Source organism: Salvia splendens, chromosome 12 (assembly GCF_004379255.2).
Source record: "Salvia splendens isolate huo1 chromosome 12, SspV2, whole genome shotgun sequence".
NCBI lineage: Eukaryota > Viridiplantae > Streptophyta > Magnoliopsida > Lamiales > Lamiaceae > Salvia > Salvia splendens.
The window spans coordinates 26863742-26879881 of record NC_056043.1 but is presented as its reverse complement, the minus strand read 5'-3'; the positions used below and the strand labels follow the sequence as shown (position 1 = coordinate 26879881).

Here is a 16140-nt window from a genome sequence, read left to right as displayed (position 1 = left end):
ACTTCAAACGCACGAGGACATGATATTGGATCTCAAAAAACAATTGGGGTTGGTGCCGCCGGATGCGTAGTCTTCCTCGGGTATTATTAGCCAATAATCATGTAATTTTTTATTTTTAGGAGTTTAATTATGTAATTTTTAATTTTTAGGATTTTAATTATGTAATTTTTAATTTTTAGGATTTTAATTATGTCTTTTTTTATTTTATTTGTAATTTGTAATATTTATTGTGATTTTTTTAATGAATTTTAGTATTATGGAAATGTTTTTGTGTAATTGAATTTTAAATTAATTGTGCTCGTCCTTGCGGAAGGGCACAGCTGTGTGTGTTGTGCTCTTGCCAGAGAGTAGGCAGAAAAAGTGGGGTCGGGCCCACAACCGTGCCGCTGGCAAGAGCACGGTTGTGGATGCTCTTAGTTCCCTCGGTGATTATGATTCTTTTCAATTATTTATTTATTTTGGATATTTTTTTACTTTAATTATGTAATTTTTGTATTTTATTTATTCATAATTTAATTCAATTGGAAGCAATAACGATCCATAGTGAAATCTTTAAATGCACTGGCAATGCCTACCGACAAAAATGAATCCTCCCTCGAAATCGAAACATGGTAAAATCATGTGCACGTGTTGCTTCGTGGACCATGGAACCTTTAATTTCTACTCATCTATTAAACTATACAATTGTAGTTTTGTGGAGGAATATTTGGCCTTATTTCACGTGACAATAATTTCAAGGTTGGTGAACAGATTTTCCCATGCCCAAATGCTATTAATATCTAAAAGCTACTCCATTTCTTTGTCAAGAACCTTGGGATTTGAGGTCGGAATATGTCTATATCTATGTGGTTCACTTAGGTAAGATTTGTTTCTCATCATTTCTAGGTCGTAGGAGTAGTATTTAGATTATGGTACAATCTATAGATTATGTAAGAATTCTATTGCTTTCATGTCATGGAATTCTCATTGTCACTGATATGTTTATGTGATTTCTACATCTGTATCGAGTTATACTACTGTGTTAGTATTATGAAAATCTCTATCATATATATTGATGTTTTAATTATGTGATGATTCGTAGTACTCCATGCATTCCATTGACCATTGATATATACATATAAGTGTCTCAAACGATTCTAGTTGCATATACTAAAAAATACCTAGGATGTGTTTGATAAGATAATAATATCAAGATAGAGAATTATATATGGACATTTCTAATTGTTTGGTATCATACGTAAGCTTAATTCAGAACCCAACATAAGATAAAGGCCCGCCTCAATCTTGCCAAAATTATAATTTTAACAATGTTTATGTAACCCACCAATTTATCAAGTTAACCCAATATTATCTATAATACACAAATTTAGATAATTTCTTTTCTATAAGACAATAAAGAAATGGGACTACAAAATTGAATTACAAATAAAACAATACAATAGTACTAGTATTTAGTTGAATCGAAGAATGATTTTTTCTGCAATACAATATCTCAATAGTGCTCTCAGTTTAGGCGTGTCGTTCTCAAAGATAAAATGGCTACACCTTGTTTGTTACAGCTATATATGCAGGCAGAACTTCAACTTATGAAATGCAAATAGAGAGTTTATACTAATGCAGATAAAAGTGTCTTGGTTTAGAGAATGCATGAGTATGCCTCCCTATTATTGGCCATGCCTACTATATGTGGAGCATGTGGAATCAATGCAGAGTCAACTCTGCTAATAATACTGGAGTGTAACTCGGATGTTACAGACGTTACAAACATCTATCATGAAGCATGAACCTGGGCTAATGTATCTGTACACCTCTCATGTTGTTGTTCGTTCAAGGGACGTATCTGGACTATCATTTCAATGTACACACATGGAAAACAGCGTGTCAAGCCACGTATGCTTATTTTCCCTGTAGTATTGGTCTACGTGTCCACTATGGGATAAATTAATATTTTATTAATTAATCTCATAGCTCCATATTTATTGGGACATATTCAATCTATTATTTTTTATTCATCAGATATCGGTTTATAAAAAATGACTATATCATAATTATCTATTTGGAATGGGATTGATCATATTATTTGATTTTTCAAAATGAAATTTTATGTCACTTGTACAGCCCAGTCAAATTACGTTGATCGAGCTAGATTCCAACACAACGAGAGAATACACTTTGATATTGTCAATACTAAATTGTTCAAAAAATCAACTATCCATATATATAAGTTGTGCGTCAAAAAAAATGTTTATATACGATATCTTAATGCTTCCAAGTTTGATCAACATCATAAACCTTTGTCTTAGTTGCACACCATTACCCTTGATGGCGACCACACTCTCTCAATCCCAACAAATGACAATATTTGGGACTCTCACTCGATCACACTTGCCTCTTGACACTATTTCTGAGAGTCACTTTATTTTTCTAGTTTCTTCTGTGATAAATACTGACATAAGGCTAATTAAAATTGAGGAAGTTAATGAAAGAATAAGTTAAGAGTCACAATGGGAAAAGAAGGAAATAAAGTGGGGGTTAATATATGTGGTGGATGAATACTCAAAGTAGCTAGTGAATTATATATTTGAGTATGTTATACTTTGTATGTTTAATAGGAGCATAAAGTTGAGAGGATTTGAATGTTTAATAGGAATGTCACATGCGGTATAAGTGGGGCGGGGTGGGTCAGCCCACAACATGACATGCCATTTTTGTTGCAAAATTAGGCTGTTCTTTTGGCGGAATTTGCCCTACTTTTAAATTTGTGGGGTTTTATCTCTCTCTCTCCACATCTATAATTGAAGAGGAGGAAAATGATGTAAATTATTCAAATCACATCATGAACATTCAATTATTTGGAAAAGAATCCCACATTTTCAGTACCTATAGTTAAATTCCCACCCTAATTTTTAGGCATTACCTAAATTACACTTAAGTTGACATACTGTATAGATTTTAATTTCATCAAATTTAAACCATCAATTTTTAAATCCAAATTAATTATAAATGATAATTATTATGTACTACTAAAGGATGGTATCACACTAATGATGGATACATTGCTTATTATTTGATGCTTTAAATAATAAAGCCAATTGCTAAAAATAGTATTTTGATTTTTTGGTTAGATGACATATCTCAGGCCATTCACAACGCTGTCACTAAACCGTTCCTTAACCGTCTTTTAAATTACTATTTACGGGTCTCACTGTACTTTTTAACTTCATCCCTTAACTAATGGACGGAACCTGCAACCCTCCGTCCTTTAACCGTCCCTTAAATTACTATTCTTTCAATTTCATTTTTTATTTTTATTTCCAACCAAATTCAATTAAAAAAACACACTTCATTAAAAATAAAATAAAAATACAACTTAAAATTCAAAAAAAATAAAAAAAACATAATTAAAATCCTAAAAAATTTAAAATGACATAATTTAAAATACAATTTTATAGAACATAAAAAAACTACTCCGCCGGCGAATCATCCCCCGAAGGCGGTGGAGGTGCACTGAAGCCGTGAGGAGGTGGAATGCCAAGTTGTGCTACCATAAACGTAATTCCGTTAAGCCAGGCTTGGTATTGAGCTGGCGTCATGCGGGAAGTGTCTGTCATTGTGGCGGTCATGTACAGGGCCATAAGGGAGTTGGGGGGGTCCCCCCCGAGCCCGAGCCCGCCTGGCTTGATTCGGCTCGGCCCCTCCTCCCTCTAGCCGCCTTCGCCGCATTTCTCCCTTGCGGCCGACGGCGCCCACGGGAGGACCCCCCAGCATCGTCTGTCGGGATCTCAACCTCCTGCGAGGCAAACTCTTGTGGCCCGCTGCCCGAACCGCCCTCACCAGACGAGTATTGGCCACTCGTCGTGTGCTTCGTGCGCTTCGAGGTCGAGCCCGTGCTGGACCGCACACCGTCGGCCCACCTTTCCTCGTCCTTGACGACCTCCCAAACATCGACATACTGGAATTGTTTGTCGGTGTCGTCGAAGTAGACCCGCAAACGGCAAAGCCGACCTCATAATGTCGGCTCCCGTGGCTCCGCTTTGGTAATGAGCCGCTTCATTCTTGTGGATGACGCAGAATCGTTTGACCTCTCTGTCGACTCGGTCAAAGTGAGCGCGGAGCATCTTATATGTGCGGCGGTGGGACCCCTTCGGCTTAATCTGGTGGTAGGCCTCGGTGACCTTTTCCCAGAAGCACTTCCCGGGTTGTTGATTCCCGACGATGGGATCGTACGAGGCGCTGATCCAGGCGTTGTACACCGCCAGCGTTTCTTTGGGGCCGTACGGATGCCGGCCTAGATCCTTCTCCTCCTCGTCCGCCCTGGAGCTTCCACCGCCTTGGCCTTCTTCCAAAGTGGGTTCAACGGAATAATCCTCCTAAATCTGGGATAATCCCTGCGAATATCGCGGGACAGAGGAACGGGCGTATGCATCGACGTCAAAATTGGGTGTTTGGTACCCCCCGGCGTCGACGAACCCTGGGTGCCCGGCGTCGACGAACCGGAACCACCCAATGTGTTAAACATGCTCCCCCAGTCGCCGAACGCGTTGAGATCCCACCCGCCGGAGCCGTCACCGACGGAGTTTCCGTCGCCGGACATTTTGTGATGAGATGTTAGATGAAAATTGGAGAGGAAATGGAGATGATTTGAGAAGAATAGATATGTAGTTGTGTGTGAAATGAGGATGAATTAGGAGTATTTATAGAGTAAAAAAATAATAATAAATTAAAAAATGGAAAACGGCTATAAACGGTAATATTACCATTTTTAATTTTTAATTTATTTATTTTTTATTTAATTCAATTTTTTTTAAAAAAATGAATTATTGCGTCAACGTGACGATGCCCATCCGCTGGCCGGCGAGTGGGCGTCACGCATGGCGCCGGGGCGCGCCACGTCACCTCGGCGCGTGATGAGACGTCTCGCCATTCGTCACGCCGTGACGGAACACGGAACGGGCTGGGGACGAGACGGAGCGCTGCAACGCGTCATGCCGCCGTCTCGTTCCTTCGTGACGGAATACGGGCCACCCGCGTGACGCGTTGTGGGTGGCCTCATAAATGCTAGTAATGCCACCTGTTCCGGTTTTCCAGGAAGTGTAACCGGTAGTGAAAAAGGAGCCATTTTTTTATTTATATTGACGGTTCCGGTCCTAAACAATGCATTTTGTCAATTTTTCTTTTTTTAAAAAAAATAAAGTTCTGAAAATTAACCATACTGTAGTACTTGAAAGAAAGAATACTTACATTGATTTAATAATGAAACGTTTATAAGTAAATTTAAGTGACAAAAAACTCTAATGTATTACTTTCTCCATTCCAATTTTCATCGATGATGCTACTCGCGAATGTACTTCTATAATAAACTAAGCCATCATATATAAAGAGATAGATAAGTAGAAGAACAAAACAAAGTAAAAATAACCTAATCCAATAATTGAATAGCTAGTGGGGAATCAAATGAAATGGCGCAAACAATATAAAAACAAAATATGAGTTGGCATGTCACAATTCATAATCCCAAAGAATAAATAATTCTAATTTAAAGTCAAATAAATATCAAAAAACAAATGACAAATTGGGTATGCTAACTTCTACGGCAGGCAAATTTTAAAAAAAAACATGAATATATCAACCTTAATTATTAACATACACTTGAAAATTAAAAAACTTTTACCCCAAAAAAAATTAATCAAAAGAAACAGACAAAAAAAAAGAGGAAAAAAAACACCTAAGCTGGGCCGGCGGCGCCGGCATTGAGTAGGCCGGTGAGAAAAGTCATAGCTTTGACTTGCATTTCCAAAGCGGCAATATAATCAGTTGTTTCTTCTAGAAGGTTCGGCAGCGAGACCTTCCGGCAGCCGGGGACCAACCGGCTCAACACCTTCACTTTGCTCTCCACCGGCGGAAGTTTCTTCACCGGCTTTCTCGAGCGCGATTTTCCGGCGGAAGGCTTCGCCGCCTTTTTGTGCTTCCTGTTGATTTGCGCGAGGCGGAGGCTGAGGCGGTTGGTGAGGATGGCTCTGCTCCACCGGGTCCTGCCCCGGGCGGAGGCGGCCAGGACCCGGTCGGCGGCGTCGCGGACGGCGCCGTGGCCGCCGGAGCCGGGGCGGCGGACGTGGCGGAGCGCGTCCATGAGCTTCGACGAATAGATTTGCTGCTCCGCCTCGGTCCGCCACCGGGTCGGACCCGTTTCCGGCGGGATCCGGGTTTGGGAATCCGGGTCGATTTTGCGACGCTTGCGCGAATTGGCGTCGGGATTTGACGATCCCATTGAAAAGTCAACTGCAAAAAAGCAACAGAAATTGGATTACATCAAAATCAAATCAATTCACCCCAAATCAAATCCGCCGATAAATTAAATACGATACCTGATCAAAGTGGAAAACGGTTTGTAGAGAGAGAAACGGTAGAATTTGAATTGGAGAAAGAATGGGGAAGAAGAAGTGGAGCACTAGTTGAGAGAGAGATGGGAAGAAACGACAAAACACGCGTCTTTTGTCTATTCATCAATTTATTGTGCTGCCATGTTACTCTTTTTTCCCTCTCTACTTTTCATGTGCTAAAAACCAGGTAGCTGTTAATATATGCATAACAATTACACCATTTTCTTACTAAAATTATTAATGAGGTTTCCACCTCAGCATTAGCAGCGGTGCGGATGTCCCGCGGATATCCCCAAAACACCTCCTGTCAGGTCATACGGACATCCTACTGCATAGTGGCGGACATCTCCAAGGACAACGCAATTTAAAAAAAGAAATTAATGCAATAATCGGGACGTCCGTGGGAGTCAACCCAATGGCGGACGTCCGAACGGACGTCTCGACGGATATCCGTGAACTCCGGTGTCCGCAGCGGATGTCCATATCCGTGCCTCCCTTGCACGGACGTCTCGACGGATATCCGCGGAACTCCGGTGTCCGCAGCGGATGTCCATATCCGTGCCTCATTTGCACAATGGCGGACGTCCCGCACGGACGTCTGGCTCGTCAGTCGGAATTCCGCCGGGACGGGTGCCATTACTAATGCTCCGTACAACTTAGACCTGACCGCATCCACGCAATGTGCAGTGCACAATAGACAAGATACTGAAGGTGTAAATATGAAGCATTCAATTTTCGGTATTTTTTTAATTAATAGTGTAGGTATTCAATAATAAATGTTGAGGCTTAAATTGCCATTAACTTTTCGTTACACTTCATGCCAAAATCGTCGATGAGATGGTTCAACGAATTTAAGTTTTCCAAACCAAAAACAAAAAATTCCTGCGTTACTTAAAACATAAGTTTGTCTATGCATCCTAATTCCTACACCTACACTCAATTCTAAATTGTCGAAATGTTTAATTTTTGTTTTATCTCAAAACTCTTTTATTAATTCTTGGTCCTTTTTAAATATGCTAGTGTAACGATGAAGTAAATCTCGGAAAATTTGATAATTTAAAATTACCAATGGGTTTGAATTTTCTAACATAAGGGCGTCACGAAGTACAACGAGTTGAAGACGAAATGTGTCAATTAGCTACGCTAGTACTAGGCCTTAATATAGAATGGTATCTCCAAATCAGTATGCATCTTTATCAATTGGGGTAGCAAGCATTTTGGAAGATATTTGTCAATTGGCGAATGAGACTTTCTTCGCCTTCAGAGAGTATTTACTAGTGGTACTACCACCATCGATCTTAATGTCGCGATGGAAGAGAATCTACACTTTTCCTCGTCAACAGTGTCGAAAAATTGTCCCACATAGATAAAGCGGCCAAGAGGAAGGGGAAGGGGAAGTTTGAGGTGACTTTGAGTAGTGTACTCATCCAAGCCCCTCAAATTGTCCGGTAATCCAGCAAGAGATGCTTAACATAATTAGAAGCATAATTCGAAAATAATTTAGGATTATATATTATGCATTGTTTGGTTTATTATTTAGTAGATTTTAGAAATAATTTATTGTAATTTCAAAATTTTAAATTAATTAACTTTTTAAATGTTTAGTTCATTTTAAAATGATATGAAAATGAAGAATAATTAAACGATAAAATAAAAACTAAACTTATGGTATGATTTGGAGTATATATAGCTGTTGTGGGTGATTTGAGTTTGAAGTAGAAGACTAATTTAGTAATTTATCTGTTAAAAAATGAATTATGGTATGATTAATGATATGAAATGAAATTGAATTAGAAATAGCCTAAGTATTAATTAATTCAACCACCGACTTTTATATTTGTTCCGCTAGATTTTCTTTAAATGTTATGTTTGGTCGTGGTAGGTTTTGCATTTACTTGGCAACTTTGCAGAATATTCTATTATTGTTGGGCTATAGATGGCAAAATACCGACACTTCAAGAATTTCATTGATAACTTAGGCGTAAAAACTCACGTATAGTGCTTCACCATGAAAATACATGTACCGTAGGTATAATATGAAAAGGAACATGCACTTGTAAAATATATAAAATGTGATTGTTCCGTTGTGGTATTACATTCGTCTGCTATTAAATATATCATATTTTGAAATATCCGTCACTAAATATCTCATTTCATTTTTTATTAATTTTAATAACTTAATCACATACTTCCTCCGTCCCCAAAGAATATGAACTTTGGGTTCGGCACAAGTTTTAATGCATTATTGATAAAGTAAAAGAGAGATAGATAGAGTCATTTTTTAAGTATTGTTAATTAGTGGAGAATGAGTCTCACCCTCATTAGAAAGAAAGGAATTTCTAAAATTTGAATGTTCATACTCTTTGGGGACAGAAGAAAAAAAAAGTAGTGCATACTCTTCAGGGACGAAAGAAAAAGAAAGTAGTGCATACTCTTCAGGGACGGAGGGAGTATTATATTAGCACATCTTCTTTGAATTTTACTATAAAATTATATAAAAATAGATTATTCATTCCACTATAACTTTCTACGTCTAACTTGTATCGAATTTAAATGTGATATTTAATATGGGATGCCAGCCAGACGAAGAGAGCACATTTCAATCTATCAATAATCATAACAATTATGATAACAAAGCCCAATTCAGTTGGTAATATATTTTTCTTAATCGAATAAATTGCTGTTTTGTATAGTATCATTTCGGATGCACGTGAAACCAAACAAATAACCGTACTCGTTTTTAAAACCAATGAACATTAGGACAAAGTAACTGGTTTTTGCAGACAAATATATTTTCTATTGCAATATCCTATTTTAAGTGGAGTATTAAAATTGCGAGTGCGTATTTATGTAAGAACGAATGTAAACTACAAAATCAATGACAAATAATACAATGTTAAAAAACTAATCCATTTGGCCGACACAACTCGCGCACACACAAAAAAGAAAAAGAAATCTTGTCTTACAATGTAAATAATTAAGTCACGTTGTTCCTTAGCAACCTTCTTAATTAAAATTGATTTGTTCGTTAAAAGAATAGGGAGATGGTGCGTTTTACTTGATAACTAGTCTATATATGTGCTTTATTGAATTTAATAGTAAAGCTTCATTGCTTTTAAATGAAGCAAAAATCATGTGAAGGATAATAGGCAACACATGGTCTGGTGCAGCACTGTACTTACCGATTTGTACACATTCAATTATACCACAAATTCTTCAACTTGCACATATAATGGCTAATTAAATCGATATTAATTTTCAATTTTGTCGTTTAATTAAATTAGACATCCAATTGACGGAGCACGGTAGTATATACAATACGTAACAAATGAAATTACTAAAACTTATGAATCGACAAGTAAAAGGACAACAAACTGCAGATAGTAGTAGTAGTAGTAGTAGTATAGAATGTGATGGCACAACAATATGAAAAAGAAATTGTGTTATAGTATCTCAAAAAATGATAAAGGACAAAAAAATGAATAGTTGAAGATACTGCAACGAGGAGCTATACCGAATAAAAGTAAATTTATAAGTATCATATCTACATAAGTTAAAACTATAATGACATTATTCGTGGATTTACCTGCGATAAATAGTTTTTTGTTTTTCTTTTTTCCCTTTTGTATAGAATTGTTAATAGCCTATAGGTTCAGATCTGTCATCACACATTTTTTACAATTATCAGAATCAGAATTTGTATGTTTTTGCTGTTTTGTATGTTTATGTTATCATTTATTATTGGTAAATAGCCTTAATAAAAGATAGTAAATTACAAATAATCTTAAATTAATAAAAAAGATTTTTTTAATAAGGGTGTGGTCTTTTGATAAGTTAATGTTTTTTCAATTTCTTATTTTTATTTGTAGATTGCCTAGATACTAGATAAGGAGAACCAAGCCCGATATGCACATGGCGACTAGCTTGGCGAAACCTTGTCTCGCCACAAGCCCATCTCGGAAGCAAATAAAAAATACGATCTTTATCTTCTTAGTTTTAAGTGGTTTTATATGTTTTGGACTTATAAAAGTACGTTGTTTTTTCATTGTAGGATGTGAAACAAGATGAAATATGGAGTTGGGACGAAAATCGAGTCAAAATCAGGCTCCTCATAAGCTCGGTACATACCGTGCACGACTTCAAGCAAAGGCACGGTATGTACCGAGTGTGTGTATTTTCATTTTAGACATCATGTATAATTAATGTACATGCAATTAATACAAAATAGGAAGTCTTAGTTACATAGATAAGCTATTTACAGCAGCCACATTAGACCATCCCCATCGCTGCTTGATGGGGCGGACGACGTCCGTGCCGCTGAGCAGGTCGACGTGGCAGTCTCCTATTGGCCAACAGCAATGCTGTTGGCTTTTTCTATTTTTTAAATTTTAATTTAAAAAATCATTTTTAAATAAAAAAAAATATTTTCCCACTTCCCAATATATTATATCCGTTTTCTCCCCACTTTTACTTTATTTTTCATTTTTCCCCCAAAATTCACATTTTTCATCTATAAATACCCCTATTTCTACAAAAAAAATTTCACAACACACTATACAATTCTCATCTAAATTCTCTCATCAATTTTCAATCTTTCACTCTTGCAAAAAAAATGTCCGGCTCTAGCGATCACCCCTTCGACTCCTGCGGATGGAACCACGAGTGGTTCAACCTAACACCATTCCCTCATCCGGATACAAAATTCTCACCCCCTCTTCAAACCCAAGGTTCTCAAATTCTGAGTGGCTACCGGCCTTATCTAGTGGACGAGCAAGATGCCAACGATGAGCGATACGGGTGGGCACCCGAACAAGGATCGGGAGGGAGGGAGCGGCGGCTCCTAAACTCCGGAGGACAACCCCTTCGCTCCTCCTCCTCTTCCTCGTAGTGTTCCTACTCATAGTCGTGGCAGTGACCCTTACGTCCGCATCGCGTACACTCCTCCGGAGATGGAGAAGATGTTCAAAGCCTATTTAAAAATATCCGAATATCCGGAAACCGGCACGAACCAAACCGGGGAGAGGTTTTGGTGGCGCGTCTCTCACCGGTACAATGCCAACCGACCGGAGGGAACCATCGAGCGCAACGAGAGTATGGTGCGCAATACCATCTTCAGAGCCAACGAAGAAATTCAAAAATTCCAGGGGTATTACCTCCAGGAACAGCGGTCGACGGGGAACGGCATGAGTGAGGCAGACATCATCACGACCACCATGTCGACCTACCATTCCATGCATTACAAACCATTCAAGCACCTCGGCGCTCGGCAACAGGTGCGTAGAAATTCGAAGTATAGGGGAGGCTTATCATCCTCCTCCAGCTCCTCCAACAAACAGTTGAGGTCGTTATCCCTATACGATGACGGCTCTAATGAGGTGGCTAGCCAGCTTGCCGGAGCTAACTTGGGTAGCCCCGACGCAGGCACGAGCAGTTCCCAACGCCGACCACAAGGAAGGAAGAAGGCGACGGCCAACCGCCGTCACGCCGAGACTCCATCCGACCCCGCTCCCTTTGTGCCACCTCAAACCCCACCAACTCGTTGTGGACCCTTTTGGCTCAACTCAATTTGGCCGGTAGGTCTCGGATGACTCCCGAGCAACTTGATTCACATTTGGCAATGATACGGTCTCCGAAAAACATTAGGGATAGGGCCAGATGACTAGTCTTCCACGGGGGTATTTTTAATTATGTAATTTTTAATTTGTAGGATTTTAATTATGTAATTTTTATTTTTTAGGACTTTAATTATGTAATTTTTAATTTTTAGGATTTTAATTATGTACTTTTAAAAAAAATTTAATTTATAATAGTATTTCGGGTATTTTTAATGCATTTTAATATTGTGGAAATGTTTTTATTTAAATTGAATAATAGAATGGTGGGACCCTTGAGCATGTCCTTGCGGAAGAGCGTGGATGTGAGTGTTGTGCTTTTGGGGAAGAGCATGGAGTAAAAAACGAATAAAAGTGAGTCGGGCCCACTTCCATGCTGCTCTTATCTGCACACAAATTTCACCCATCTAATTGGATTTGTCCTTTTACATGTTTCATGTTCATTGAAATAGCTACTAGAACCATACCTATATTGCATCTTATAGAAGCCCTTCTATGCAAAAACTTCTCCCAGGAAAGCTCAAAATTGCACACCAGATCTACAAGCTCGTCGTCTCAGAGGGTGTCTTGTCATACTTCAGTTAAAACGTATGCCAGGAGGGCCATTTTCCCAATCAATCTGGAAGAACGAGTCGCTGGATCCCGCATTCTTCATCGCCTCAATTGCCAATCCAACCATTGACTCATCAGGTGAATGGAGGTCATCTTCGAAGGACACGTGATAAACATCGTCCGCAGGCTCCTTAGGTGTAGAGAAGCTCAGCATGTTTCCTTAGCCTATGAGTCTCCAATCTAAGGAATATATGATATCCAGTCCTCGGCTTCTGAGGTGCTTTAGCATTTGAGTTTTCCGATATGATCACGGTTGATTTCTTGTTAACTGTCTCCTGGCCTGCACTTATAACAAATTGATAATGCAAAAATGAAGGAAATAATTGAGATGTCAGTTGCATGATTGCATCTCTGTTTGGTGTGTAAACTTGTTTTTGAACTCGACAACACTCTTTTTCAAAACAAAAAAGAAAATGTAAGACCTTTGGTCTCCTTCCGGCAGCAATCCTTTTCCTCTGTCCAGCCATCTTGATCACCAAGATGAACTGATGAAAACGGAGACGAGCTGTCACAGCGCTTCCTTTTTCCTGCCGAGCAGCTTGGACTCGTCCCAGAGCCAAAATAACCTGTCAAATACCACTCACTATTTTTTTTTATGTGTGAAATAAAGAACATGAAGAGTATTATCAAATTTTGAAGAACAGAAGATTGCTTCAGTAACCAAAATATACATGTAAGACGTGTAAAGGAGAGCGAAGCATAACAACCTGGAGAACTCTTGGCGGGCCATAAGTTTGCTGGACTGGACTTCTTGCCACAAGACATTAGTTCATACTGGAGAATCAGCATTTCATAAACATTCCGAAGTTGAGCTGCTGACGACATGGATACACGGCTTCGCGAGTTTGATACTAGCGCAACATCGTCCCATTTTCCCTTTTTAGTCACCTAAAAGAGTTGAACAAGATTTGATCACAGAAGATAGTATACTACATTGCACGTCAAATATTGACTCTGAGTTCCTTGACATAGTAGTTATTATCGAGCATCGGCAGGATAAGTAAATGAAACCAGATCGAAGATTACAGGAAAAAAATAAAAAGTTTGTTCATGAGTAAGACATATGCACCTGATAAAATCCTCCCCGTTTCATCACTTCCATGTAGACACAATCCAAATCCAACATTGCTTGACGGAAATTAAAGCGGCATAATTAGGAGTATCAGATCACCATACATGACTTATACTCCCTCTGTCCCAAGATAAGCAAGGTGCTTCTTTTTCGCACTCGTTTTGGGAAAATAATAGTATAAAATAGTTAACGTGGAGAAAGAGTAAAGTAGAATAATGTAAATGAGACTCTTCTCTACATTGTTTCTCTTACTTTACTCTCTCTCAATTATAACTATTTTATATTATTTTTCCAAAAAGAGTGCAAAAAACAAGTGTTTCGCTTATCTTGGGACGGAGGGAGTAATATTAATGAAAACGCTACTCCATTTCGCAGAAAAAGATCTCAATGATAGATAAAAAACTCTGTTTCTATAGCACTCCCTTGGCCTCTTGTTAAGCGATTTGAAATCAATTTTGGGATGTCCCAAACTAAGTGAATCATTGCCTTCTTTGTCAAAAATAACACTTTTACTCTATTCCCTTTTAATTTACTTTATTTTTCTCTACTTAAAACGCATGACGAAAAGAAATGCCTCAATTAACCAAGGATAGAAGGAGTAATTAGAAAATTGAAAACTATTAGTCCATCGATTTATCCCCATTCCTTCTCATCATGATTTCCAAGCAGAACATCTTAACAATGTATTGTGATTCAACTAAAATCTTCTTAATAAAACACCAGAGCATTGTGATTAAACCATTCCAAATGAAGGGAAATTTGAGTAGAGCTAAAATTCAAGAAGAAGAATCCGCACCAACAGAAAAAGGTTGCATTAATCGATCAAATATAAATCCCCAATGCATGTAGTTATATTTGAAGATGGGAATGGATGCATGCAAATGGGGAAAGAAGTCTCACAGTGAACTGAGGCCTGATGACTCGTTCAGTTTGCCTAGTTTTTCATAGAAAAGATCCACAGACACCTTTCCATTAGTGGCTGATTCTGGCATTTGATGGCCGGAAAAACCTCCGGGCTGCTTCGCCATTTTCCTCTGGAAAATCCCCTGTTTTCGCTTTCTTTGAGCAAAACGGGATCGCTCTGGTTTTGACTTTCCCACTATACTTGTTTAGAGCTATTTATTTCAAGTGTCTTATTTCCTTTGGCGATGATAAAGAGAAAGAGATTAAACTATATATTGTTACTATATGTGCACAGTGCACCTATACTCACGAAATATATTTTATTTTCTGGTGAGTGCTGAAAACACATTCCAAAGGCACACATTTGTTTCTAGATTTCAACCTATTGTCAAAACTAATGGTTTGGGAGCAACCGCAATCACCGGGAGCTCGGACCGCCCCATTGGAACGGGCCGGCAGCGGGAAAGGTCACATATCTCCAATAATAGAAATTCAACAATAGAAACTCATCCGCAACAACAACAACATCAAACAAACGACAACAAAAATTCATCCACGACCACATCAACTAAACGACATCAACAACAGATGCTCATAAAAAAAACGGAAATTCATCGTTACCAATAACCTCAAAATTAATCAATCAATATTTTGAATCAAGACAGAGTTTGGTTTAGGTATGCTAATATCAAAAATAAATTCAGCTTTTGGTTGTTATATTATCAAAATGAAATCGAAATTTTTCAAAAATCTAAATCGAATCAAATTAAACCGAAATTTCAAAAAACATGACCAAATTTAAAATTCCAATTTTGTTTGGAACGGGTATTTTGGTCATCCCTATGAATCAGAGACATCCACTAGCAATTATTGTAAAAAAGTCCCTTGCTAATTTATAGGACCTTAGGATTTGATAATTGGTCCAATGATTTAAAAATTTCCTTAGGTTCGTGGTTCATCCTTAAGAGCATCCGCAATGGGCGGACAATGGCACGCCCGATGGCGCGCATCGTCCGCGCCATCCATCGTCAGTACCCATTGCGGGTGCGTGCCATAGGGCGCGGACGATAGTCGCGCCCTATACTTCGGTCGCGGAGGATAGCACGGACGATGGCCATCGTCCGCCCCATTGTGGAGGTCGCGGATGATCGACGCGGACGATGGCACGCAGTTTTGATTTTCTATTTAAATCTTTTTTCTTATTCAGTTGTGCATACGAACATATCGACTATCTCTTTACATATTCTCTCTGTACATCCAACCAAAATGAATCTCGGCGACACCAATAGTTCTAGTTCGTCTAAATCCGGTGGTTCGCTTGACGAAGCATTAGATGCAGCCGTTGAAGAGGCCATGGCGGCATGCTATGCGCAAATGCAGCGCGAGAAGGAGGCGGCGGCGGCTGAGCAAGTCCATTGGCCTATTCGACATAGGTCGTATGTCCGACGCGACCACCAGGAAGCTCACAGACGTCTGGTTGAAGACTATTTTGCCGATCAACCGCGATGGGGCCCGACTGTTTTCCGCCGCCGGTTTAGAATGTCGAGGTACCTTTTTCTCA

The 16140-nt window shown here is 38.9% G+C and overlaps 2 protein-coding genes across 2 annotated transcripts; both read right to left on the bottom strand.

Annotated features, from left to right (window-relative positions):
* Nucleotides 1–5509: 5509 nt before the first annotated feature.
* On the bottom strand, nt 5510–6558 carry LOC121757079 (transcription factor bHLH149-like). The gene is made up of 2 exons (XM_042152566.1): nt 6366–6558; nt 5510–6279 (listed from the first exon to the last, which is right to left on the bottom strand). The coding sequence occupies exon 2, from the start codon at nt 6266–6268 to the stop codon at nt 5726–5728; it is 543 nt and encodes a 180-aa protein (XP_042008500.1). The 5' UTR covers nt 6269–6279; nt 6366–6558; the 3' UTR covers nt 5510–5725.
* A 5919-nt stretch (nt 6559–12477) lies between these two features.
* On the bottom strand, nt 12478–13452 carry LOC121758498. Its single transcript, XM_042153885.1, has 3 exons — nt 13312–13452; nt 13027–13170; nt 12478–12884 (listed from the first exon to the last, which is right to left on the bottom strand). The coding sequence occupies exons 1-3, from the start codon at nt 13427–13429 to the stop codon at nt 12736–12738; spliced, it is 411 nt and encodes a 136-aa protein (XP_042009819.1). The 5' UTR covers nt 13430–13452; the 3' UTR covers nt 12478–12735.
* Between the last annotated feature and the right edge of the window lie 2688 nt (nt 13453–16140).